Source organism: Phascolarctos cinereus, unplaced genomic scaffold (assembly GCF_003287225.1).
Source record: "Phascolarctos cinereus isolate Bilbo 61053 unplaced genomic scaffold, phaCin_HiC Scaffold_5;HRSCAF=322, whole genome shotgun sequence".
NCBI lineage: Eukaryota > Metazoa > Chordata > Mammalia > Diprotodontia > Phascolarctidae > Phascolarctos > Phascolarctos cinereus.
Window position 1 is genome coordinate 445,500,734 of NW_027555958.1, and position 25,366 is coordinate 445,526,099.

Below are 25,366 nucleotides of genomic sequence, written 5' to 3' on the forward strand. Positions count from 1 at the left end.
TAATTCCCTTTGAAAAGCAGGGCCCTAGCCCTCTTCTCTACTGCTGGGGTGACTCTCAGCTTGCTCATGCTTTCTAATGCCCCCAGCCAGCCACCCGCTAATTCATGAGATCATTGAATCGGAGTGGCTTGGAGCTCAGAGGCCATCTGGAGGCCATCTAGGCCTAACTCTTGTTTACAAATGAAGCCAGAACCCAGGAGCCTGAGAGATCAATTAGTTTGCCCAGGGCCATAGAGTTATTCAGTGGGAGAACTGGGTTTCAAGCCCAGAGGCTCTGATTTAAGTATAACAGCTGCTTCCCTTCTGTCAAGTTGATTGGAAACACCTTTACATCAAAGAAGAGTGATGGGTCAGCTAGGTGTAATGGATAGAGCACCGGCCTTGGGAGTCAGGAGGACCTGAGTTACTAGCTATGTGACCCTGGGCAAGTCACTTAACCCCATTGCCTAGCCAAAAAAAAAAAAAAGAGCGTGATAAGTGTGTCTAGACCCCTCCGAACACTTGTTTAACAGGTCAGAAGAGTGGGCTTCTGCCGGCTTCCCATCCTTTACTGCTTGCACATAGATGAGGTCATCACCCACAGTTTTGGGGAGTGTGACCACTCAGAGTCTCAAAGGGGCAGAACCTCAGCAGCTCCTGGTCTCTTTTACCTCTACCTGAAATCCTGTGATTTCATCAAGTGAGTGAAGGAGACTGGAGGCAGCCACCCTTCCCTCAGACTTCACGCCTTAAACCTGAAAGCTGCAGCTCCCCTTCAGAGGGACCAGGACCCCTTCCCAGGTACATGACCTTACAGTAAGCTGAACATGTGGGTCAAGTCCACTACTGATCCATGCACACACTGGCATTCTTCTCCGTGCTGCCTTCCTCTACCTCTTGCCCATCCACACTGAGGTTCTCGCCATTCAGAGATGAAGTCAGTAGGTGTCTCACCCATCTCCCTAACCTCTGTCACCCCCTTCCCCTGCTCTGTTCCAGCACCAGCCGGCTCCGGGCCATGGCCATTCTGGGCACCGAGGGTCGAGGTTCTTTCTCCTGCCCCAAGACCAAGACAGATGGGAGCCCAAAGGTGAGTCTCCCCACCCCCACTCTCCCCCCATCCTCCAGAGAACTTGGGCTGCCTAGCTGAGAGCCTCATTCTTTCCTCCTCTTCCCTCAGAGTGCCAGCTCCCCCATCACCACCTACCATCTGCAGCGGGCTCTGCCTGGAGGCATCGTACTCATGGAGCTGGCTTTCCAGGTGAGTGCTGGGCACAGCTTGCTGTCCCCCACCCCCACTCTGCTTTGACCTGTCCTCAGACTGAAGGTGGGTTAGCGAAGGGCGGACACAACATGGAGCCTTACCCAGCCCTCCTGGGTGCACAGCTGTTGTGGACAACTCACACAGGTTGGAGCCTTTTGTCTTTGTACCCTATGTCCGCAGGACAGGGCCTGGTGTTGAGTAGTAAGTACCATGTGTGGGAGGGCACAGGTGAGCTCCAGCTGAGATGGGAGGAGAGAGCAGTCAGGGAAGGCTCCTTAGAGGAGGCATGCCTGAGCTCAGCTGCAGAAGATGAGGTGTGCAAGAGGTAGGCACTGGCTGTCGACAGCAGAAGATGAGGTGTGCAAGAGGTAGGCACTGGCCGTCGACAGCAGAAGATGAGGTGTGCAAGAGGTAGGCACTGGCCGTCGACAGCCACTTATGAAACACCTATTGTAGCCAGGCACTGTGTTCGGCGCAGGAGATAATGAGACAAAAATTAAACTTCTTGTTGTAAGCACCTTTGGGGCAGCTAGGTGGCACAGTGGGTAGAGCGTCAGCCCTGGAGTCAGGAAGACTCATCTTCGTGAGTTCAAATCTGGCCTCAGACACTTAGTATGACCCGTGGCAAGTCACTTAATGCTGTTTGCCTCAATTTCCTCATCTGTAAAATGAGCTGAAGAAGGAACCACGCCAGTATCTTTGCCAAGAATACCCCAGATAGGGTCACGAAGAGTCGGATGCGACTGAACACCACTACCACTGAGGACTTTACATTCTGCATATCTTCTTGTATGATTGTGTCCAACTCTTCATGACCCCATTTGGGACAGAGTTCCAGGAGTAGGGCACAGCCGGTGCAAGGCCGCAGAGATGGGAGATGGGGCATTGCGTGTGAGGAACAGTAAGGAAGTTAGTGTCACTGAGTCATAGGCTACATAGAGGAGAGTAAAGTGTAAGAAGAGTGGAAGGTTAGGGAAGGCGTTAAAAGGCAGAGGATTTTATACGTGCTCCTGAAGTTGATAGGGAGCCACGGGAGTTTACTGAGGAGGGGTGGCAGCGATCAGACCTGAGCTTTAGGAAAATTTCTTTGGTAGCTGAATGGAGGGTGGAGGGCAGTGGGGAGAGACTGAGGCAGCAGACCCCCCAGCAGCCATTGCCATGGCTCAGGCTTTTGAGGCATTGAAGGCCAGTACCAGGGTGAAGCTGTGTCAGAGGAGAGAAGGGGCAGAGGGTGGAGGTGGGAGATGGTGCGGAATCCAGGATGGCAAACCTGGGTGACTGAGAGAACGGTGTGGCCCTGGCTGGTAAGAGAAGTTGGGAAGAAGAACCTGGTTCTTGGACAAAGGAAGCGAGTTCAGTTTTGGGTGTGTTTAGCTCAAGATGTCTATGGAACATCCAGTTGGAGATGCCCAGTGCGCAGTTAGAGATTTGAGTCTGCAGATTTGGGGAGAGATTAGGCTTGGACAAGTAAATCTTCGGGTCATTGGCATAGAGATGATAAGTGAAGCCTTGGCAACTGATGACCTCACCAAGTGAAATAGTACAGAGGGGGAAAAAAGGGGCCCAGGATAGAACCCACAGTTAGCAGGTGTGACCTGGGTGAGGATCCAGGGGAGGAGAAAGAGGAGGAGAGAGCCGGGGCCTGAACACCTAGAGACAAGAGAGGCTCAAGAAGAGGGTCATCCACGGCTTCAGAGGCCCAGAGGGGAATGAGAGAGAAAAGGTCTCTGGGTTTGGTGGGTGGCTGGCAGGAATGTCAGAGGCAACCTGGGAGACAACGTGGCAGCAGCTGTCTAGGGGGAGTGTTGGAAGATCAGGGAGATCCTGGGGATGATGAGGTGGGTGACCTCCAGGATCACAGGGGCCACCTTTCCAGAGCTGGGGAGAGAATGGGGGATGGTGCCAGGGGGGTGGGGTTGTGAGCTGAGAGAGACAGGGGGAGGGGTGACATGGACTCAAAGAGAAGAGAGTGTAGCCTAGGAAGGGTAGCTGGCTGATGAAATGAATATAACATTGGAACTGGAGTCAGGAAGACCTGAGTTCAAATCCAGCCTCAGACATTTACTAGTTTTGTGACCCTGGACAGTTCACGTCAACACTCTGCCTCAGTTTCACCATCTATGAAGTGGGGCTAATAACATCCCAAGATCGATGTGAGGACCACTTGAGATAACACACATATAGCACTCTACAAACCTTGCAGCACTTGGGGATTGCCGACTGTTCCCAGCCCGAGGAGGAGGGACGGCCTGGGAAGGAGCTGAGGGCGGAGGGCTGAAGGGCCCAGGGAGGACAGAACAGCAGAGGGATAGAAGACTCATGCTGGCCCAGAGGGTGCTGTCGTGGCATGGCCGGAGACATGCAAGGGCATCGGGAGCTGGCCCTGAGTGCCTTGTGGGCTCCCGGGGGTGGGCTCTGTACTCTGCACCGGTGATGGACGCGCTCTCAGGAGGCAGCAGCGATGGGAGATGGCGGGAGGCAGGCTTGAGGCTGGGCGGCAGAAGTGGCCATGGGGAGTCCCTGCCCCAGCTTACTGTTAGAGGCACAACAAAGTGTGGAGAGAATGCCCGGGGACGCCTTGGCATCTGGGAGGAGCTGCCAGATGGAAGAGGTCAGAAATCAAGAGAAGTTTGTTCAGGACAGAGCAGGGTGAGCAGAGGCAGAGTGGAAGGAAACATGAGGAGGGGCTGGGCTTTAGCTGTGAGGATGGCTTGTGGTGGCAGAGAGACACCAATTCAGGGGAACAGAAATAGACCGCTTTGCCTGGGGTGGGGCATGAATGATGGGGCGTCATCGGAAATAAAGCTGGCAAGGGACCCTGAAGTCAGATTCTGGAGGGCAGTAAGTGCTAGGCCAGGGTTTGTGTTTGATAGGCAGCAGGGAAACAGCCTGGGCACACAATCCGGGCCTTAGAAAATAAGTATACAGCTGGGTTGGTTGGAAAGAGGGAATGCAATTGGGGTAAGTCAGGCAGGAGGTGAAGAGGACCTGAAATAAGGTCATAGCTGCGTGAGTGGGGGGAGGGGACATATGGAGAGGAAGAGTCCACCAGACTCAGACCAGTTGGATGGGGGGAGGGGTGAGGACGAGGGGAGAGTTGTGGAGGCAGAGAGACTGGAAGTCTAGAGACAGACATGGGGAGGGCACAGATGTGGTCCTCAACCCCTACCTTCTCGGCTCCTCCCAGGGCTGTTACTTCTGTGTGAAGCAGTATGCATTGGAGTGTTCCCGCATCCCCATGGGGCAGGCCGTCAATTCCCAGGTACAGTGGGCAGCAAGGGTGGGGGGAGGGAGAAGGGAAAGTTTCTTTTTTCTACCTGGTCCTGGAAGCAAGGTGTTTCAAGCAGAGAGCAAGCCAAGCTCCCTTCCTTTAACCCCCCAAAGATGGAGTGAGGGCCAGGGATAGGCAAGATGATGACCAGTTATTAGGCACTTCCTATGTGCCAAGCACTGTGCCAGGCACTGGGGAGACAGGAAGAGGGTGTATCTCCAGAGCTTATGTTCTAAGGTGTGCAGGAAAGGCCTTCTTCAGAGACCTCCATCCCTGGCCAGCCACCGGCTAGCCCAGCCACCATTCTCAGACACTTTTCTTAGCCAGCTATTCACACCCCAAGTCAGTTTTTTTTTTTAAATTTTCACATTAGTCATGTTGTAAGGAAGAGTTAGAACCAATAGAAGGAACCACAAGAAAGAAGAAACAAAACAAAATAGAAGGGAAAAAAAAGAGCAAATAGCATGCTTCAATCTGCATTCAAAAGCCGTAGTTCTTTCTCTGGATGTAGATGTCTTAGATACTTGCATTGCTGAGAAGAGCTAAGTCTATCAAAGTTAGTCGTCACACAACGTGGGCATTACTACGTACAACGTTCTCCTGGTTCTGCTCACTTCACTCAGCATCAGTCCATACAAGTCTTCCCAGTTTTTTCTGAAGTCTGCTTGCTCATCATTTCTTACAGCACAATAGTATTCCATTACATTCATCAGCCACAACTTGTTCAGCCATTCCCCAATTGATGGGCAGCCCCTCAATTTTCCAATTCTTTGCCACCAAAGAAAGAGCTGCCATAAATATTTTTGTACATGGCGGTCCTTTTCCCATTTGTATGATCTCTTTGGGGTACAGCCCTAGAAGATCTATTGCTGAGTCAAAGGGTATGCACATTTTTATTGCCCTTTGAGCATAGTTCTAAATTGCTCTCCAGAATGGTTGGATCATTTCACAACTCCACCAACAATGCATTAGTGTTCCAATTTTCCCACATCTTCTCCAACATTTATCATTTTCCTGTTTTGTCATGTTGGCCAATCTGATAGGTGTGATGTGGTACCTCAGAGCTGTTTTGATTTGCATTTCTCTAATCAATAACGATTTAGAGCATTTTTTCATATGACTAGAGATGGCTTTAGTTTCTTCATCTGATAACTGCCCACTTATATCTTTTGGCCATGTATCAGTTGGGGAACAATGCCAAGGCAGTTTTTTATCCCCCCACCCCACCCCCTCAGGAAGGGAGACTCACCTTGTACCTCATGCTCAAAACTTCCCAGGCTGGGGCAGGGGGACACTTTCTGAGCCCCTCCCACAGTATCATTTGGGCCCACAGGAGTCACCAGAAGTGGGTCCTGAGGCTCTGTCGTGACAAGTTGTGAAGGAGTTGTGAAGGTCCCCTGCCCCACCCCAGCAGGACAGGCCAACAGAGGCCGGTCTCAGTGCCCCCTGAGCAGGGCATGTCCAGCACCCTATTCTTCTCCCAATGACCTGCTCCTCAGGTGCCAGCTGCTCAGCCTAAAACCCTCTCCAAGGTCAGGTTTCCCCTCTTGTCATTCCAGCCCCTTCCTGCCCTCCCACTGAAGCCCTGATTCCATCAGAGTTTGCTTAGGAACCTTCCATCATGCCTGAATAACATGGAGGATGGTGAGGTTTCCCAGCGGAGGCAGGGAATGTGGTCAGTTGGCTGGACAGGAATTTGAGCATCACCTGCTCAGCACAACATGTTCCCTGCATTTGCCTGGCTCTCCATTGGCTTGACACTCCCCTCTGAGGCCTTGCGGTGAGGCCCGGTGATCTCCCGCCCCCACGCTTGATGGGGCTTCCTCTCTCCATGGCTTTTCACGGGTCCTACATCCCTTGCCAGTGACCTCTTGGAGGCCATGTGAGCCCACCTGCCCCCCCCCAAGTCACGGTCACTCAGTGCTCCCCAGGGTTCTCTCCCCTTGTCCCCTCCCCTTCCTTGCCATCAGCTGAGGGTCTCTCTCCTCCCACATCCACAGAAGCCAGAAATCCAATTAGGAGCAGGAGTCATCTAGTCCCCTCCCTTCACTTTACAGATTGGGACACTGAGGCCTGGCCATGCTGCAAGTCCTGGGAAACGAGCCAGTCTCTCTCCCTGACACTGGTCAAGTACTATCTTCGGCCCAGGCCCCTGCATGGGCAGCAGGATCACTGGCCTGTGCCTCCTTGCCCTCTGTCTCTCCTCAGCTCTCCATGCTATTCACTGAAGAGTGTGACAAGGTCCGGGACCTGATGCACGTGCATTCCTTTAGCTATGACTTTCATCTGCGGCTGGCGCACCAGCACGTGCTGGGCTCCCACCTGGCCTTGCGCCAGGGCTACCACCTCACCAGCTTCCTGCGCTGCTTCCTCACTCACCACCCCGATGGCCCCAACTTTGGCCGTAACCACATCTACCAGGGTAAGAGGGGGGTGGAGCCTGGGCTGCCTCTCCACTGCAGGGTCCCCGGCTGCAGCTGCCCACTCCCCTCGGTCCCCTCTGCTCTGCAGGGACCATGGAGCTCCCCACCCAGCTCATTGCTGCACACCAGCTCTACAATTATGTGGCCGACCATGCCAGCACCTACCATCTGAAGCCACTGCGCATGGCCCGCCCTGGCGGGGGCCCGGAACACAATGAATACGCCCTGGTGTCTGTGTGGAACAGGTGAGGCTGCCCGGCAAGTCCTACTCCCCAAGGCTCACCTGGCTCCGGTTTCCTGGAGCCCTCTCCATTGTGGCAGTGCCCTGGCCTAATGTGAGGCAGCTATGCCGTCTGCCCCTTACTACACTTGGCCCCTTCCCCCATATGTGGGGAGGCAGCCCTCCCCCCGCCCCCCATGCCTCCCGGGCCAGGGAGGGCAGCAGCCTAGCATGGACCCATCCTTATAGTCCAGGCGTCTACCAAGACTCGGAGGGCCTTCGCCACCAGGATGACTTTGACGTGTCCCTTCTGGTATGTCACTGTGCTGCACCCTTCGAGGAGCAGGGGGAGGCAGAGAGACACGTGCTCCGGTAAGCCTGTCTGGGAATCTGGGGGCTAGCCTGGGGATCAGGGAGCCCCCAGGCCAGGCCTCACTGTCTGCCTATGTCTGTGCCTCCCCCAGCCTACAGTTCTTTGTGGTGCTCACCAGCCAGCGGGAGCTCTTCCCCCGGCTCACGGCTGACATGCGCCGCTTCCGGAAGTCCCCTCGCCTTGCCCCTGAACCAGAAGGTCCCAGCGGGTCAAGAGGGAGCCCCAGTGAGGTGGGGGGAGGCCTGCAAGGGTCTGACCTCACCCCTGAGCCAGGCTCAGCAACCCCCCTCTTCCCGCCTCTTGCTGCTGAGGTGGGCGTGGCACGGGCACTATTGGCACAGCTGGTGCAGCAGGCCGGCGGTCACTGTCGCCGAGACACGCTCTGGAAGCGCCTCTTCCTGCTGGAGCCACCTGGGGCTGACCGGCTGCGGCTGGGCGGGCGGCTGGCCCTGGCAGAACTAGAGGAACTGCTGGGAGCCGTGCACGCCAAGTCCATTGGGGACATTGACCCTCAGCTGGTGAGGCCCAGGCAGGAGGGAGCAGGAGGGGAGGGAGGGAGGGGGCTGTGTTTGCACCGGCCAACCCAGCACAGACCGAGCACGTGGCTCCCTCTAGGACTGCTTCTTGTCCATGACGGTCTCCTGGTACCAGAGCCTTGTCAAAGTCCTCCTGAGCCGCTTCCCTCAGAGCTGCCGCCACTTCCAGAGCCCGGATTCAGGGACTCAGTACTTGGTGAGGGGTCCCCCATCTCAGAGGCCCTCCCTCATGTGATAGAGGCCGAGCCATTCTCTGGCAGTCCCTCCCATTCCCCTTCCAAGACCCGCCCCTGGGGCCAGTGAGCTGTTGTGCTGGGCTCAGGAGGTCCCGTGTGGCCTGGGTCAGGGGAAGTCTGCAGAGCCCAGGGGTGACCAGGAAGGGGAGGGGTGGACTAGGGGCTCAGGAAGTCTTCAAGCCAGCCCCTTCACCAGTGAGGACAGTGCTAGAGGCTACCGGGGGGAAAGTAGTCTCAGCATCTCCTGGCTCTTGACTAGGACATCATGGGCTACACCCTGGGTGCAAAGGTACAGTCAGACTCCTGGGAGCACCAGCCTGGGCCCCAGGCCTGCAGCTGTACGGGGGTAGGTCAGGGCTGAGTCCTGAGCAAAGCTGGGGCTTCTGAGAGGACGAGAGGAGGAACAGGTCGTGCATTCCAGGCTGGGCCCGAGTTCCAAGGAGCAGTGAGGAGGTCAGTGTGTCTGTCACAGGTTATGAAAGGTATGACATGAGCAAGGAGACAGGTTGGGGAGGGTTTGAAGTACTAAGCTCCTTCCTAGGGGCAATAGGGAGCCAGTGCGGATTCTTGATGAGTGACACAGTCAAAGGTGTGCTCATGTAGGAAGGTCATTTAGAATTATGTGGAGAGTGGATTAGGGGTGGGGACCACTAGGAGGCCACTACCCCACCCCTGAAAGAGAGAAGAGGACCAGCTGATCCATGAGAGGTGTGAAGAGGCGGTGAGGTGAGTGTAGCAGGTGAGGGAGTGTGAAGTTGGACGTGGCAGAGTGTGGCGATTGTGTGACATCATTGTTATGGCCTGCCAGTGCCACGGGAAGGAGGGAGCTTCACAAGGGGGCGAAGAAATCCAGGGGAGGCAGGAACCTGGTGTTGCCTCGAGGGCATCGAAAGAAATTTCCCCTAGGGTGCTGAGCTGCTTTCAGAGAAAATGTGGGATCTGATCTGATCCAGTCGGATGATGCTCAGTAGGGACAAATGTAAAGTCCTACATTTGGGCCCAAAAGGCAGCTTGCCAAATTCAAGATGAGAGATGTGGCTAGAAAAAAGTTTATCTGAAAAAGAAGTAGAGGTCCGAGTGGAGTGCAAGCTCAGTAGCCGAGTCAGCAGCCCAGACAGCCAGTGCTAGCTTGGCTGTATGGAGGTGGCCAAGCTGAGGCATGTGCCCTGGTCAGCCCGCAGCCCAAGGATCCTGTGCCTTTCTGGGCTCTGTCTTTGAAGGAGGACGTCGGGTCCCCGGATCTAGCTGCACTTGGCCAAGGAGGGCTTGTAGCCATTCCCAGGACACTCTTGGCCACCAGTCCTTGTAGGGAGCCACGCACATCAGATCCTCTGGGCTCAGTCTAGGCCTGTCCAGCCAGCCACTCCCTGGGGAGGGAGGAGCATTGAGCATTTGCTTCCTCTGAGCTGCCCTGAGGCCCAAGGGCTCCTGCCTGGGGAGCAGGAAATGGAGATAGAGCAGGTGGGCAAGCGCAGGGAGGACGGGCAGAGGAGTGGGGGCCGGGGGCAGCCAGGGGGACGAGGGGACGGCCTGGGCCTTGCTGTCACCCGCTGTGACCCTTGCCCCTTCCATTGCACAGGTGGTGTTAAACCAGAAGTTCACGGACTGCTTCGTGTTGGTGTTTCTTGATTCTCACTCAGGAAAGACGGTGAGCGGGCGCGGTGCCAGGGTGCCAGGGCTTGATGTCAAGGCTGCCGGTCTCTGCTTTGTTCACTCGCAGCCTCTCTTGTCTCCCCAGTCGCTCACGGTGGTTTTCCGAGAGCCATTCCCTGTACAGCCCCAGAACAGCGAGAGCCCTCCTGCCCAGCTGGTCTCTACCTACCACCACCTGGAGTCTGTCATCAACACAGCCTGCTTCACCCTGTGGACTCGCCTCCTCTGAGGAAGGGGCTGTGCTCCCCAGACCTACTGACCACCAGGAGTCCTTCCTGGAGCTGCCCCTATACCTGACGACCACTGGGAGCCCTCCCCTCAGGGTCCCAGACCTCCTGACCACCTGGACTGAGGGGTCCCCATACTGGTGACTGGCATGGGTCAGCCCCTGGTGGGATCAGGCCTAGTAACGAGGGGGTGGTACTCTGCTGGCCTCCAGGCTTCCACTTCTCAGGTGGGGGCTGAACCCCTTGAGTCCTTTCCACGCCCAACCTGGCAGGAGAGGACTGGGCCTGCCAGCCACCATGTGATGCCCCCCCCCCGACTCTTGGCTGGGCACTGTGGGAGATAGAAAAGAGAGGAAAGATTGACCAGAGCCCTGACAATAAAGGGCTTATCCTGCTGCTGTCCTTGTGGGGACCTGGGCCCCTTAGCCTCGGAGCTGCTCACACTGAGGGCTCAGCGTGGCCTGTCCCTTCTCCCTGCAGGCCCTCAGTTCTTTCTGGCCTCCAGGAGGTTTCCTGCATTTGTTAGATGGAAAGCCCCGTGTGCCCTTGGGGGCAGGCCCAGATGACAGCCAGTGATTGTGGCAGCCCTGGCCAAGCCACTGCCTCTCGGTCTCAGTTTATCCAGTAGTAAGATGGAGATCCACCTCATGGGACTCCTGTGGGGAAAAGTGGGAACTTTGGGGGGTCATGGCAAAGCTTCTCTGGTGCTCCCTGATTCCCAAATGGACGCCGGGGGCCAGGCTGCAGAATCTCCCAGGCCTGAGCTGCCTAGACTGTCCTGGGATTGGGGAGGCAGGCAGCAGGGATTGCCTGCCTTTGGGGTCCAGGCAGGGTGAGGCCTGACCAGGAAGGACATGAGCCTCCTCCTGCCTCCCCTGCCACACGCTACACGCTCACTTCCCATCTTTCCCTTCCCTGCCCCTTCTGTTCTTACTCTCCTCTCTGCCTTCTTTGTCTTCTTTTCTGCCTGGACAAGTTCGGTTCTGGACACTCCCAATAAAATACTGTGACCAAGGATAAGGCAGTTGTCTCTGGGCCTCAGTTTTCTCACTGATAACATAAAGCTGAATTCAATCAGGGGTTTCCTCCCCGAAGATCAGCCTCCTTGACCTTGGTGATTCTTTCAAGCTAACTGCCTTCCCCGCTGGGCCTCAGCACCCCTCCAGGCTGGTTTTTGATCCCTGCTTGCAGGGCTAAGCCCGCTGGACCTCATTTGTAAACCTCATCTGCCTCCATGGTGGAGTTGTTGTCCAGCCTCGAAAAGGTGGATGAGAGGGCCTCCCTAGCCCAGTGCTGCCAGTGTTCTGCACACCTTCCTCTCTGGTCCTGGGGTGGTGGCCAGCATTCCTCCCTTCTTCCTCCCTGGCCTCCCCTCCCCCCCAGTCTTGTCAGACACTCTGGAGTCAGGAGGGGGAGGCAGGCTGTCATTCAAAGCTCCTCTAAGGCATTCTACCTGGGGGGTGGGGAGCAGTACTCTGTTAAGAAACTCTTCCATGACTCACACAGATCTCTGACCTCACCACTATTGGTCCTTCCACCAGTGCTTCTTGCACCTCATCCTACCCTCCTGTCCGGGGTGAGTCGGCCAGGTCCCCTCCTGTTGGCCACAGGGGGCTCCAGACAGTGCAAGGATGGTGATGGAGTACAAGGGCTCCCTCCCTTGACCCCAGGAGCAGCCCAGTGTCTTAATTATTGAGGACAGCCTCTCTGTGGTCTTGTGGTCAGCCTATTATGTGCCAAGGTGTGGGCTTTCTCCCTTGTTAAACGCTGGGGACACACACAAAGCAAGGCAAAAGACAGGTCTCTGCCTCAGCGAGCTTACAGGCTAATGTGGCAGACAAGCTATGTAGAGGGTGATACAGGTGGTAATAGAGGAAAGTCACTAGCGTGGAGGGAGGGGGATCAGGAAAAGCTTCCTGTGGACAGTGGGGATTTTAGCTGGAACTTGAAGGAGGCCAGGAGATGGAGGTGAGGAGGGAGGGCATTCTAGGCAGGGGGCACCGCCAGTGAAAGTACCTAGAGTCTGGAAATGGAGTGTTCTTAGAGCAAGGCTCATGTCACTGGATCCCAGAGTATGGGGGGAGGGGGAGCAGGAAGTGGAAGGAGTGGAAAGGGCTTTGAATGCCAAGCAGGATTTTATACTTGACCCTGGAAGACACGTGGTCAGATCTGCACTGCAGGAAGATCACTTGGGTCACTGGGTGGAGGATGGACTGGAGCAGGGAGAGACTTAGGGAAGGAAGATTGTAACCTGCGGCTATTGCAAAAGCCCAGACATGATGAGCTCCAGGACCAGAGTGGAGGTGATGTTGGAGGAGACAAGGAAGCGAATGTGAGAGGCATTAGAAGGCAAATTTGACAGGCCTTGGCACCAGATTGGCTGGGAGGAGTCAAGGATGAGATCGAGGTCTGGAGCCTGGGAGGATGATGGTGCCCGTAACAGTGATAGGAAGGGAGGAGGGTTTAAGATAAGATTAGTTTTAGACATGTTGAGTTTAGGATTTCCAGATGTCCAATAGGACATCCAATTGGAGTCCAATTGGAGATTTGAGTCTGGAGGTCAGGAGGGAGATTAGGCCTGGACAAGTCGATGTAAGAGTCACCTGTATAGAGATGATCATTGAAACCATGGGAGTGATGAGATCACCAAGTGGAAAAAGTATAGAGGGAGAAGCTAAAAGGGCCCAGGAAAGAGCCTTGAGGGATGCCCACACTTTGTGGGTGTGACCTGGATAGAGATTGGCAAAGGTGACTGAGAAGCCAGATGGCAGACAGGAAAGAAAGGGAAGACACCTACTGGAGTTGGTGTTCATGAGTTTAGCCACAAGAGAGAGGAGAGATATGGGACGCTAGCTAGTGGGGATTGATCAAAAGTTTTTGGAGGATGGAGGAGACTGACATGTTTGTAGGTAGTAGGGAAGCAGCCGGTAGACATGGAAAGACAATATCAAAGTGAGGAAAAGGGTGGGGACAATCTGCAGGAGAAGATGGGATGGAAAGAGATCACTTGTGCATGTAGAGGGGTTGGCCTTGACAAAGAGAAGGGCCGCTTCTTTGTGGGAGACAGGGGTGATAGAGGAGACGGAATCACTGGAAGAATACTGGCATTAAAAACACACGCCTTTGCCTCCAGGAAGCTGCGGTCAGGCAAAGCACTGAACAATTTCCTCAGAGGCCACTCGTCCACTCACTACCTCCTTCCCACTCTGAGCCTGGCTCTTCAACCATCTGCCTGTACCTGCCCTAAAGATTTTGTCTGCTGTGGAATATTGTTTGCAAGATCCTGCCTCTGCCCCACTGGACCCATCCTCAAAGAGCCTGGATTCCTCTTTAGATTGTCCTCGAACATTTTGGATGGGTGGTAAAGTAGGCTCGCTTCATGGATTTTGGGTCTCTTACTATTCTAATTACCGATCTTTGACAGTATCTGGTGTAACCAGCACAGAGGCACTGTTGCCCCTTGGTTCCTGGGCACGTCCACTTCCCCTCTGTAATGCTTACCCTTAATGTGGGCTTGCTGATGGCTTAACTGTAGTCCAAGGTCCAACTGGCTTTCTCACCTGCCATATCACACTGCTGACTCAGCTTCATTTCAGACAAGCTGCCTTCTCCCCATTTCTCCTCTATCTTGGTTTTGTAAAGATGTTTTGTGAACCTGTCTCAGGCTTTACACTTAACGCTTCCTGAATGTCATTCAGTCTGGACCAAGGTCTTTTTCAGACTGTCATTCAGTGATCTCTCACCATGTCGTATCATCTGCAAATGTGTCAAGAATGCTACTTATGTGTCTTTATCAAAGTCACGGACAGGGCCATGCAGAGACCCCTGCAAACACTCAACAGGAGAAAAATCTTCCCAGATAACATTTAAATAATTACTGCTCTTTAGGTCTGGGAATGCAATCAGGTTGGAATCTATTTAAGTATCAATAACCAAGTATTATTTTCTATTCCACATTTCTCCATCTTTTCCAGAATCTTCATCCAGAGGCAGCTAGATAGCACCATAAGGTACACACATGCTAGGCCTAGAGTTAGGAAAACCCAAATTCAAATCCTGCTTCAAACACTTATTAGCTGTTTGACCCTGGCCAAGTCATTTAATCTCCCTAAGCCTCAAGGGTTGTGAGGATCAAGGGAGATGATATTTGTAAAAGGCTTTGCAAATCTTAAATTACTATATAAGTGCCATAGAAATTGTTATTTATTATTATTTTTAATAATTATTATTAAGACCCAAGTAAACTATATCCACGGCATTCCCATCTACCAGGTCAGCGAACCCCTTCAAAAAAGGAAACAAGCTTAGTCTGGTTGTGATCACTGCTTCTTTCTCCAGGTGATTACTGTCTCTTTAATAATATATTCTCAGATTTCCCCAGGAATCAAGTCAAACTCACTGTCCTATAGTTTGCAGACTCTCTTTTCTTCCTTTTTGGAAAATGAGGACATTTGCCCTTTTCCAGTCCTGTCTCCGTGACGTTTCCAGTATCACTCAGTGATCCTGTCTGCTGACTCTTGTGATGGAGGCCGGAGTTCCCCTGGGCCTGGTCAGCCAGGTGACTGGGCTCTCCTACTGTCTTCCTTATGTTAGGTATTAACTGCTATTAGTTACATTTGCTTTTGGCTTTCATCGTCCAAAGAGCATTTCCTTAGTAGAGTGAAATAAGACTGATGCAGCTCTGTCTTGTCGACTGGTTCCCAGTTTTGACCTTCTGCTTTCCTCCAATATTGCTAAAGTCCCTTTTGGCTTTGCTGGACAGCCTCAGCTCCCTCTGACCTTTTACCCTCCTGACACTGTTCTTACAGGGAGGGCCAGCCCTCCCTTCTGCAGCCATCCTGTTTTCTGCACTGGCTTGCTCTTCTGGAGGACTTTCTAAAAACCTGAGGTAGTTAGAGAGCTTCCTGTGTGTCCCTATCAATTCTCCCTTGTTTCCACAGAACTTTCTTCTTGAGAGCTCCAAGTCCACCCCCTTGTGCTGGATACAGTGGTAGTCCATGGAATCATACCTCTTAAAAGGCCAAAGTTTGGAAGTGAGAGGCCTTGTAACCAGGTCTTCTAAGTTGCTGCCGACCTGGCCTGATTCTGTTCTCTACTTAGCACTCTCAAGGAGCTCAGTCAGCCAGCCCTGCCTAGCTTGTCTTCCCCAGCAGGTACTGTTCCCTCTCTCTTCTACTCTGCTGCCTTAGGCCCCTGAAAAGTGACCCTAGAACTATTTCTTGCCGTTTTTCAGATCCTGGAATGCCCCAAACCTTGACATCTGAGCCACCCATATCTGGCTTTTAAAGGTCCCCTCTTTCCTTACTCCACCTCCAGCAGACCCCAAGGGAGAACACAAAGATGGGCTCCAGGGACATGTGTTAGTGAAGTAAGGGAAGACTGCCCAGGGAAGAGTCTGGTGGGCCAGGAGGGGGAAGACTGAGCTCAGTTTCCCTGGAGGCCTCACTCATTGTGACAGACTCTTCCTGGGGGCACCTGATAGTCAGGGGTTCAGCAGTGACTATGAAGGACTCCTCCATCCCTCCCACTGCTCCTTGTTCTCTATGTAATTCTGTCTTTCCACAGTCCCAGGGCAGAGCTCATTCTTGGCTGAGAGGAATCTCAATGAGAGATTAAAACCCTTCATTGGGGCTAGTCACCCTCTCAAATGACAACTGCCAGTTCTGCTTCTCTGAGCCACCCCGGCAGCAAAGCCACTGCTGGGGGTGATGTTTTTAGTTGGGGACCTAAGGAAGACAGAGGGGATCTAGATCTGGAGGTAGAGAAATGGCGAATTACATCTCCAAACTTAGGAGTCCCTTCATTAGAGCCCTGGGCCACTGGCACCAGGGGGACCTGCATTTGAGACAAGGTCACACCAGACACACCACGTTGGTTATTAGGGGATATGGAGGGGGTGCCCTTTACCCCAGTTCACAGAGGAGGGTCAGGCATTCCCAGATGTTTCCAAATCTGCCACTGAAGAATACCTACTATGGAAGTAGTGCTAGTAACTCCAAGATCCCAAGTTCGATGCTTCAAGCCCACCCCACCCTTACTTCCCTGCCTTGGCTTCAGGTGGGACCTATGGCCCCAGACTCCAGATCCCAACCAAGCCTAGAGGCAGCTGGGTGCTACCAGTCAGAGCTGTGGATTTGGACTGGAAGAACTGAGTGCAAATTTAGCCTCAGACTAGGCAAGTCACAGCCTTTTTGGTCTGCCTCTGCTTCATTATCAGCAAACTGGAGGCAATAATAACACTAACTTCTCAAGGTTCTTGTAAGGACAAAAATGGAAATCATATTTGCAAAGTGCTTGGAAAGCCCCACATAAATGCTAACTAGTAGTAATGGGGTAGTGGTGGGGAAGGGGGGAAGTTGGAGGAAGTTGACTCCAGGCCTTGGAGGTGGAAGGGGCAGGCCAGGAGACGTGGAGCTCCTCTACTCACTGGGGCTCCCACACCTGGGAGGTGAAGGGCTGGGCCTCCGGACCGAGGTCCTGCCACAGCAAGAGGAGTGTCTCGAGTTCTTCCCAAACCTCCCCAGATGTAGCTCCTGGGGCAGCCCCGCTTAGCCCCCTCCCACCCCAACACTACGGGTGAACCAAGCACACATCAGTTACCTCGCGCTAACTCCGAGGGGCGACACTTCCCGCCCCCACCCTGCCCCGCAGCCAGGGCGCAGCGCCTACGGTGCCCACACCGAACTTCATGTGCCCGCACCCGTGGCGTCCCCCTCCCCAACGCACGGGCGGATGTGTGGAACCACTCGCCCCCCACCCCGATGCAGCGCCTACTATGCTCACGCGTAGTCCAGCTCCACGGCCGCACTTTATGCGCTCGCACCCGCGGCCGTCGGCGTCTCCGGCGCACAGGTGCCCATGCCACCTGCGCCTCCGAGTAGCCCGCCGGACCGGCGCCCGTGGAGGTTCCTACGGGAGTTCGCGCTCGCGGGTCTCTCCAGCTCCAGCCCCTACTCCTGCACGGGCTCTGTCGTGGCCTCTCCACAGACACGAGAGGGCGCCCACGCTCCACCTGAGAATTCGAGACTCGTAACCTAACCGGAAATAAACTCCACGGGGATCCCCCTTCCCCCCCATCACCAAGTCTACTTTGGCGGCCTCCCTGAACTACTCCGCCCCTCTCCCCAGCAGCTTCAGGCCCAGGACCCCGACCCTTCCTACACACGCCCTTGGCCCAGGGAACAAGTGTCTCCAACTGGCTCCGGCCTGGCTGCAAGGACCGGCCCTAACACCCAAAGCAGACCCAGACATTCACACCCCACCCCCAGGCCTGCTTCCCACCTCTGCTTGGAGATTCCCCCACCCCCCCAAGGACAGGGAGCTCACCACATCTCCAGCTAGTCCCTTCCTCTCCGGGACAGCTCTCATCCTTAGGAAGTTATTCCTGACCTTAGACTTAAATCAGCCAGTCAATAAACATCTATTAAGTGCCTACTATGTGCCAGGGGCAGTGAAAAGCGCTGGGAATACAAAGAAAGGTAAAAGACAGTCCTTACTCTCAAGGAACCCTCAGTTCGTGAGGAAGACATGCAAACAGCCCTATGTCCCATTTCTGGAGGATCTGAGCTGAGTTTTGAAGGTAACCACAAGGGAAAGGTGAGAAGGGAGAGGATTCCAGGAATGGCCTGGAAGACCAGGAAAAGACACGAGCCAAAGCTGTGTTCTCTCCCCTTCCTCCTTTCCTCCTCCCCTCCTGAGTTGGGAGAGTGTGAGGACAGTATGTGCATCAGAATGAAGCAGGTGTGTGGGAGAGGATTGTGGGATTGTGCCCCCCCACTTCCTTGTAGCTACTTGGCATCTTCCTGTAAGATTGCCCGAAGGGCACAGATTGTCTCTGTGGCTCCCAGTAAGGACAATGTGACCAAATACTTAGAGAGCCAGCCTGGAAACAGGGAAAGCCTGGGATCAGGACCAGCCTCTGGCACCTACTGGCTCACTTCACCACTCAATGCCCCAAGTATCTCTCTAAGACTCTCCGGGGTGCAGAGAATGTGCTGGCCTGCACTGAAAAGGAGTCTCCTCTCCTGGCAGTTCCCTTCTAGCCTTGACATCTCAGCTTAGGCCCAATCCCAGCTTCCATCCTAGCCCCGGACCTAGCCCAGAGGAGGGGCTCGTGGATGGAGGAGGTAGAATTGTATAGGTGTGTGGGACCAGCCTCCACTTGCTCACCCTCAGTATCTACTGGGTTGTTTTTTTCTCACACTGGGCTCTCATCACCTCTGACCTCAGCTATTGTAAGAGTTTACTGCCTGCATCATTCCTCTCCAGATTTTATCTATCATGCCATTTTCCACTTCCTTTTATGTTAACTTCCCCCAAGAGAATGTAAGCTCTTTGAAGGCAAGGACTGTCTTTCTGCTGTTATTTTACTTAGCACAGTGCCTGGCACATAGTAAGCTCCTAATAAATGTTTGTTTCTTGACTGATGGAAGGCTTTCTTCATCTCCCACCTCCACGCTGCTAGTGCCTCGGCTGCCCCTCACCAGCTCACTATCCATTACCTTGCATCGATTTTCAATCAGAGGCAATTCTGACTGTGGGATAGGATATAAGCTGGGGGGAGGGGAGATGGGGAATATTTCTTTTTTTTTTCCTGTACCCTCAGTGCTTGGCACAGAGTAGGTGTTTAATAAATGTTCCTTGGTTGGTTAATCATTTATTTTAGTCCTAAAGCTGAAGGAATCAATCAGAGGAAATCCCTTCCTTCCTCTGATTCTCTGCTGGGGTGGGGGGGTAGGAGACTGGTAGGAGACTGATGGGAACCTTTGAGAGAAGTGACTCCTCCCTCCTAATGTGTGAAAGAGGAGAGGGAAATCTAGGCATCGGCTGGCCTGCGCACTAGGTTTGGAGAGATTGCAAGAGGGTCAGAGGAAGGACAAAAAGGACTCTTTAGTACTAGAGTTCCACAGGGAAGATCAGCCCAGGAGGGGATGGGAGAAACTCAAGAAAAGTCTGAGGGCACAAAGGCAACAAATTCCAGTGAGAAGGAAAAAAGGGATTTGTCTGAAGAAACCAATGTGGATACACAGGGAGCTCCCCGACAGCTAGCCGAGGGAAGATGGCAAGTACCGGGATCCAGCCTCGGCATAGCCCCATCAGAAGCAGCTAGCTGTGGGGCTGAACTGAAGCTGTTGGGGGAGGGGGGAGGTGAAGGACAACAAAAGGGGTGGGTTTGTTATTTTTTAAGAAGAGGCTCTGAGGAAGTCTGTCCCTGCTGCACGGAGGGGAGGGCACCGTGGTAACTGAAGGGTAACTAGGGAAGGACCGAGCTCCAAGCGCTCCCTTCCTTCTTGGCTTCTGGTTTCTTTGTCTGAAAACTCATCTTTGGACCATAAGGGAGAGGACGACAACGGATGCCCGGGATCTCTAAGGAGGCACTGAGAGAAAGCCGGGGCTGCGCGGGAGGAGGGCGAACACCTGGCCCAGGTGAACGACCCCGCCCCCTCCACGAGTCCGGAGCAAGGGGCGCCTGGGAGGGCAAGCCCTCCTTCTCCATCGCTGGGTGAGGTTCGAGGGAGCTCAGAGACCCGACTTTGGATCCGATCGCAGGAGAGGTAGGAAGGGCCCGCCTGGCCCCGGAGGGAAAGAGCCCTAGAGGCCAGGGCCTCGCCTTGGAGAGGCTCCGCGGACTTCCCGTGAGAGGTCTATCTCGGACCAGTCCAGCTCGGCGCCTGCAGGGAGACAGGTGGGGGCTCCCTCGGCCAGACCCCCAGTGCCCCCCAGGGTGGTCTAGGGAGGGGCTGGGGGGGACTGCGGGCGGAGGCGGCACCAGCCCCGGGCCCCCTCCCCGCCACAGGTCAGGCCCCGGTCGGCACGCAGGGGGGGAGGTCCCTGCCCGCGCCCAGTGCGCACATGCGGGGAACCCCGCGCGCACCGACCCCGCTCCCCGGGCCTCCGCCAGAGAGTGGAGGCGCGCGCGCGAGGGCGGGAGCGCGCACGGCGCTAGGGGGCGCGCACGGCCGCCGGGCACGCGGGCGAGGAGGCGGTGGCGGCAGCGGCGGCAGCTCGGCTCGCGGGCTGGGCTGGGCTGGGCTGGAGCTCCGGAGGCCGGACCGGCGGGTGGACGGGCACGGGACCCGGGGCGCGGGGAGCCCGAGGAGGGCGGCCATGCGGAGCTGGGGCGCGAGAGCTCGCGGCAGAAGGAGCAGCAGCGCGGGTGAGTACGGCACCCCGCGTCCGTGTCCCCCCGTGGGGGCCGTGGCCGTGGCCGCCGACGGGGGGAGGGGAGGGGAGGGAAAGAGAAGCGGGGGGGTGGAGGATCCTGGCCGGTCACTCCCCCCCACCCCCGCCGCCTCTGTGCGCCTCCCGCTAGCGCGCCCCCGGGCTCCGGCCCAGCCCCCCGCCGACTCCCCGCGTGTCCGCGCCGGCCCTGTGGCCGTAGTCGTGGCCAGGGCCCGGGCGGGGCCCGCGAGAGGCAAAGTCCTCGAGGCTCTCCCCCCCTCTTCGGGGCACGTGCGGCGGGGGGGCAGGGGCGCCCTGCCTCTCGGGGTGGGGGGGGGCGTCTCTAGGAGTCTCCGTCTCCGTTCCCCCTCCCCCCCAGCGCCCGCGCGCAGGAATGCCGCCCCTCCGGCTTTTCCAGCCCAGCCGGCCCCGCCCCCTGCCCCGCCCCACCGGCCTGGGCTACCTGAGGGGGGAGGGCACGGGGGCTGGGGGGGCTGGGGCGATCGGGGGGAGGGAGGAGGGGCTGGGGCAGGGGCGGCCCCTCCCGCCCTGGGCTAGCCTGCCCGTCCCCTCGCGGGGGGGAGGACTCGGCGTCGGATCTGGGAGCCACGGAGGCTTCTTGAGCTGGGGTGGGCCTGGGGCCGTGGGCAGAGCCGCACTGGAGCGGGGCGAGGCGCTGAGGGCCTGCACCTGGGACCCGCGGGGAGGAGAGGAGGGAGAAAGGAGCGCACTTGGCACTGGATGGGGGGTGGGGTGGGCACTGAGGCTGCAGCCTGGGGGGCTGACCAGCAGGAGGGAGGGGCTGGAGCCTGGTTTGGACAGTGTTCGGACAGAGGTGGGGAAGGAGATGGGCTCTCGAAGAGCTGCCCTCCCTTCCCGTCGGGGCTGGCGCTGGGTGGGCTGGGCTTGTGCCCAGGGGCTTAGCCTCCTTCCTGCTCCATTGGCCTCAGAATCACAGGAGCCGGTCTGTCCAGTGCCCAAAGTCACAGCCTCCCCAGGAAGGTTTGGAGCAAGCTGGTCTGTGTCCACGCGGTAGACCCTCCAGACTGGGCCTTTACGGGAAGCCCTCCAGGGTGGGGAGTTCAGTACCCTCTGAGGCAGCCCCATCTACTTCTAGATCTCCCTTTGCAACCCTCCTCACTATGGCTCTTCTGTCATCTGGGGACCAGGCAGAGCAAGCATCCTCCCTGTTCCACATGAGAACCTTATTTAAAAGGCCTGGAGACAAGGTCTGCTGCCCACTCTGAGCCTTCTGGTCTCAGAGCCCTTCACCCTTCCTGACACTCTCCATCTTCTCAGCGTCCTTAGTGAACCAGGTCCCTCCAGCCTCTAAGCCTGGGCCAGGGGCATTGCTCAAGTAGCCAGAGAACACAGGGACTTCTGAACTGTTGGTCTGTTTCTGTTCTGGGGACCAGCCCCACTCCCTTAGGCTTGCAAGGGAGGGAAGGGTCGGTTTTATTCAGCCCCCACGACTAAATGGATACATGCCACTTCTTGTTGTTGACTCACAGTGGCCACTGAGACCCCCAGATCTTTTCCATGTGAGCTGCTCTCTCTAGCCATGCATTATCCCTTGCCTCCTACTTTTCCCGTGGCTTTTTTTTTTCCAATCCAGGTGCAGGACTTTCCATTTTTAGTAGATGTATACACTCTTGGTGTGGCTACAGTATCTCCCAAAGCTGTTGCACACCTTTTCATTCAGTGCTACTCTTGTCCGCGTCCTTCTATCAGCCCCCCAGGAGAAGCAGCCCCAGGACTGTGTGGAGTAGTGGGCAGAGGGCAGGTCCTAGAGTCACCAACACCTGGCTGCGAATCCTTTCTCAGGCATTTTCTAGCTGTATGACCCTGGCAAGTCACCTCCCCTCTCTGGGCCTCAGTGACCTCATCTGGCCTTGGTGGGCTCCAAGGTCCTTTCTCATTCAGAATCTGTGCTCCAGTCCTTTTTTCTTGCCTCCGTTCCCAGTTCCTTTGGGGATCTTACTTTTTGCCCCTAGAGGGTTACCCATTCCTCCTGTTGCTGTTTCAGTTGGGATGCCTTCTGTGTCTCCATACGAGTCAGTATCAAACAGCAGTGGTCCCCAGGCTGTCCCAGGAAGGCTCTGTTGGAGCTCTCCATCCCTCTGACCATCCCCTCCCCCCGGGTACCATCATCTGCCTGTGTCTCTAAGCCTCATTTCTGCCATTTGCTCAGCTCTCCATAGCATCCTCCTGAGACGCACCTCCAGTGCGGTGACCTCATAAAAGGAAATAGTGTGGGTCAGTGGAGCCTATGCTGGCTCTCGATGTCCCTCCACATCCTTCCTGTGCTCATGAAGTTCCCGTGGCTCCCTAGTGCTGCCTCTAGGCTTGGCATTCCGGGCCAGGACTCCCACCTCCCTTTCCCAAGTGATTTCTGGTGACTTCCTTGCCTCTGGCTGTGTCCTCCCAGCTCCCTCCCTATTCCTTTCTGCCTGAATTGGACTCCGCCTCTGACACTTACTGGCTGCTGGGTGACCCTGGGCAAGGCTTAGCCTTGCTGAGTCTCATTGGCTTCATTTGCAAAACGAGACTAAAATTTTACCCTGGCAGCCCTGCTTCCTCAGAGGCTCAGCAGGCTTTTCAGTGGCAGTGGCGTTGGCTGTGACAGCTCTCGTCACCTTTAGGGGAAGCTTTCTCACCCTTTGGGGCCCAGCTCTGGCCCTCTCCTCCATGAAGTCCTCTGAGCTTCAGCTGCTTCTGTCCTCTCCTCTATGCCAGCTTTCTTGTGGACCCTCCATTGGAGTCAGAGCTTCTCGAGGGCAGGGCAAGGATTGGGCTGCAGAGCACAGGGTCTGGGAGCCAGTCTGGGGCTATGCCCACATACTACTGTGTGGGGTCTGAGGAGGGCAAGTGTGGCTGCCCAGTGGCCAGTCAGCTGGGGTGGGGTGGGGGGGCCCTACCACTGCGTTGGCCTGGCAGTTAAGGGCTGGCCTGAACCGGGGCTGGACCTGGGCTCTGGAGGATGAGATGGAGGATCGAGTCACGGAGGCAGGAAGGAGCCCGGTATATGCTAGAGATGGCCGGATGGACATTGGCCTGGCTGGGACAAGTGTTGGGTGTGTTGGGAAGGGAGGATCGTGAGAGCCTGTCTAAAACTTGATCCCGGGGCAGCTGGAGCCATGAGCAGTGACTTTGAGGGAAGGTGAATTGGGCCTTTCTGAGGGAGAGGTCAGGAGGGGGAAGTATACTCCTTGGGCTGTGAGAAAGCTCTGTCCTCAGTCAACGAGGAGCAGCCTCTGTTCAGTCTTGTCTGTAAATTGTAGGCAGCGGGCCTGGGGCTGCTCAGGTGCTGATGTCCAGCAGAGGAAGACAGATGCCTGCGGAAAGTAGAGCTTATGAGGGACGCGGGGGCAGTGGAAGCATCACAGAGACCCCTGAGGCTGTTGGTCTGTCCAGTCTGCCTGGCTGGTCATCCATCGTGACGCTGTGCTGGGGAGCGAGGGGGGGGGGCGGCGGCGGAGCTCTGTAGTTACACCCCTGGAGAGTGTGAGCTTGGATCGCTTGTTGGCTTGCCAGCACTCCCTCATCTGTGCTCCCTCTTGGTGCCCAGTGAAGGGGAGAATGGGGAGGGGGCCACTGCCAGATTTGGATCTCCCTCCGGCCCCCAGGATGGATGGAGTGTGGGCTCTGTGGCCTGGCATTCAGGGACCCCACATTCCAGGGCCTCCTTCTCCCATTCCTGAGCTGCCCCAGCTCTCTCATCTAGGTTGGGAACCTCGGGCTTCCTTGATTACCAGAGGCCTAACTCCTTGGTGACTTTCTGTCTCTGTAGGAATGAGCCAAGGACCCCCAGCTCCAGCCCAGGCCTCTCAGGCTTCTGTGCAGTAGAGGTGACAGATTGAGGACTCAGGTGAGTATGGCCGGCTGGGCTTTGGGCCCTGGCGGTGACAGATGCTCCTGTGGCATGGGAGGCTGTAGGGCCCAGGCCCCGGGCAGGGCGTGTTTGCTCTCTGCAGGTAGGAGGGAGCCACTGAAGTTTATTGAGTAGGAGAGTGATGTACGCTCTGGGCAGTTGCTCTGGTGGCCAAGTGAAATGAGCCGCTGCAGACCATAGGCCAGGGAGAGGTGATGAGTGGCAAGAAAAGGCTGTTGTCAAGCAGTGAGCATTTATTAAGTGCTTGCTGTGTGCTTGGCTTTGTGCTGAGTGCTAGGGAAGCAAACATAAGCAGAAAGACAGCTCTTGCCCTCAGAGAGCTTATGTTCCAGTGGTGGAAAGCAGTACTGGGTGTCCAGAAAATGAGGGAGGGACGGAGGAGGGTCTATGGCTGGGGCCTAACTCTGAGCAGGAGAGAAGGGGGGATGGCCACGCGCAGGGCTGCGTCACGGGCATGGAATGGTGGGGGGATCGGGGAGGAGGCACAGGTGGCTGAGAGGGACCTCTGAGGGCGTCAGATGAGGAAACTGAGGTCTAGAGAGGGACAGTAATCTACCATATGTCACATGAGGAAGGGAAGGAGAAGAGAATGAGCGTTTCTGTGGCATCTGCCATGTGCCAGATACTGGGCCAAGCCCTTTACAAATATCATTTAGTCTTCACGACAACCCCAGGAGGGAGGTGCTATTATAATTTCCGTTTTACAGTTGCGGAAACTGAGCAAACAGAGGTTCACTGATTTGCCCAGGGTCACGTAGCTAATAAGTGTTTGAGGCTGGATTTGAACTCAGATCTTCCTAATTCCAGCCCCAGTGCCCTTTCTGCTGTGCTGTGCAGCTGAGGCGCAAGTGCATTTCAGACCCAGGCCTCTCGCTGCAGACTTGGACCTCTTGCAGGGGGGCAGGAGACCTCTGGTGAGGGGCACATGTGTAGAAGCTCAGGGTTGGAAGGGACCCCAGAGGCTGAGTCCAAACCCCACCTACCTAAGAAATCCCTTCTTCAGTACCCCAGCCTCGGCGCGAAGACCTCCAGACTCGCCCTCTCCCAAAGCAGCCCAGGGTATTGAGGGCCCACCATCGTTTTCCTGACTTCAGCCTCTGTTTGTCTCATGAGGGCTCTGCCCGCTGCTGG

At 55.8% G+C, this 25,366-nt stretch overlaps 2 protein-coding genes across 11 annotated transcripts in view; both read left to right on the forward strand.

Annotated features, from left to right (window-relative positions):
- SZT2 (SZT2 subunit of KICSTOR complex) overlaps nt 1-11,202 on the forward strand; it is an 85,947-nt gene extending 74,745 nt beyond the window's left edge. For 2 of the 10 annotated variants that reach the window (XM_020975458.2, XM_078156589.1), the window contains exons 63-72: nt 979-1,069; nt 1,160-1,240; nt 4,431-4,505; nt 6,723-6,936; nt 7,026-7,182; nt 7,407-7,529; nt 7,622-8,048; nt 8,146-8,262; nt 9,882-9,950; nt 10,041-11,202. In XM_020975458.2, the coding sequence (XP_020831117.2) occupies nt 979-1,069; nt 1,160-1,240; nt 4,431-4,505; nt 6,723-6,936; nt 7,026-7,182; nt 7,407-7,529; nt 7,622-8,048; nt 8,146-8,262; nt 9,882-9,950; nt 10,041-10,184 (1,498 nt within the window). In that variant the 3' untranslated portion in view covers nt 10,185-11,202. Of the gene's footprint in view, nt 1-978; nt 1,070-1,159; nt 1,241-4,430; nt 4,506-6,073; nt 6,937-7,025; nt 7,183-7,406; nt 7,530-7,621; nt 8,049-8,145; nt 8,263-9,881; nt 9,951-10,040 lie in introns of those variants that run through there. The other 8 variants (XR_013487412.1, XM_078156592.1, XM_078156590.1 and 5 more) reach the window with 6 other exon arrangements.
- An 8,955-nt stretch (nt 11,203-20,157) lies between these two features.
- Nucleotides 20,158-25,366, forward strand: part of PTPRF (protein tyrosine phosphatase receptor type F) — a 101,115-nt gene continuing 95,906 nt past the window's right edge. Inside the window, 2 exon segments of the mRNA XM_078156594.1 lie at nt 20,158-20,338; nt 24,134-24,211. The gene's annotated coding sequence lies outside the window, so the exon portion shown is untranslated.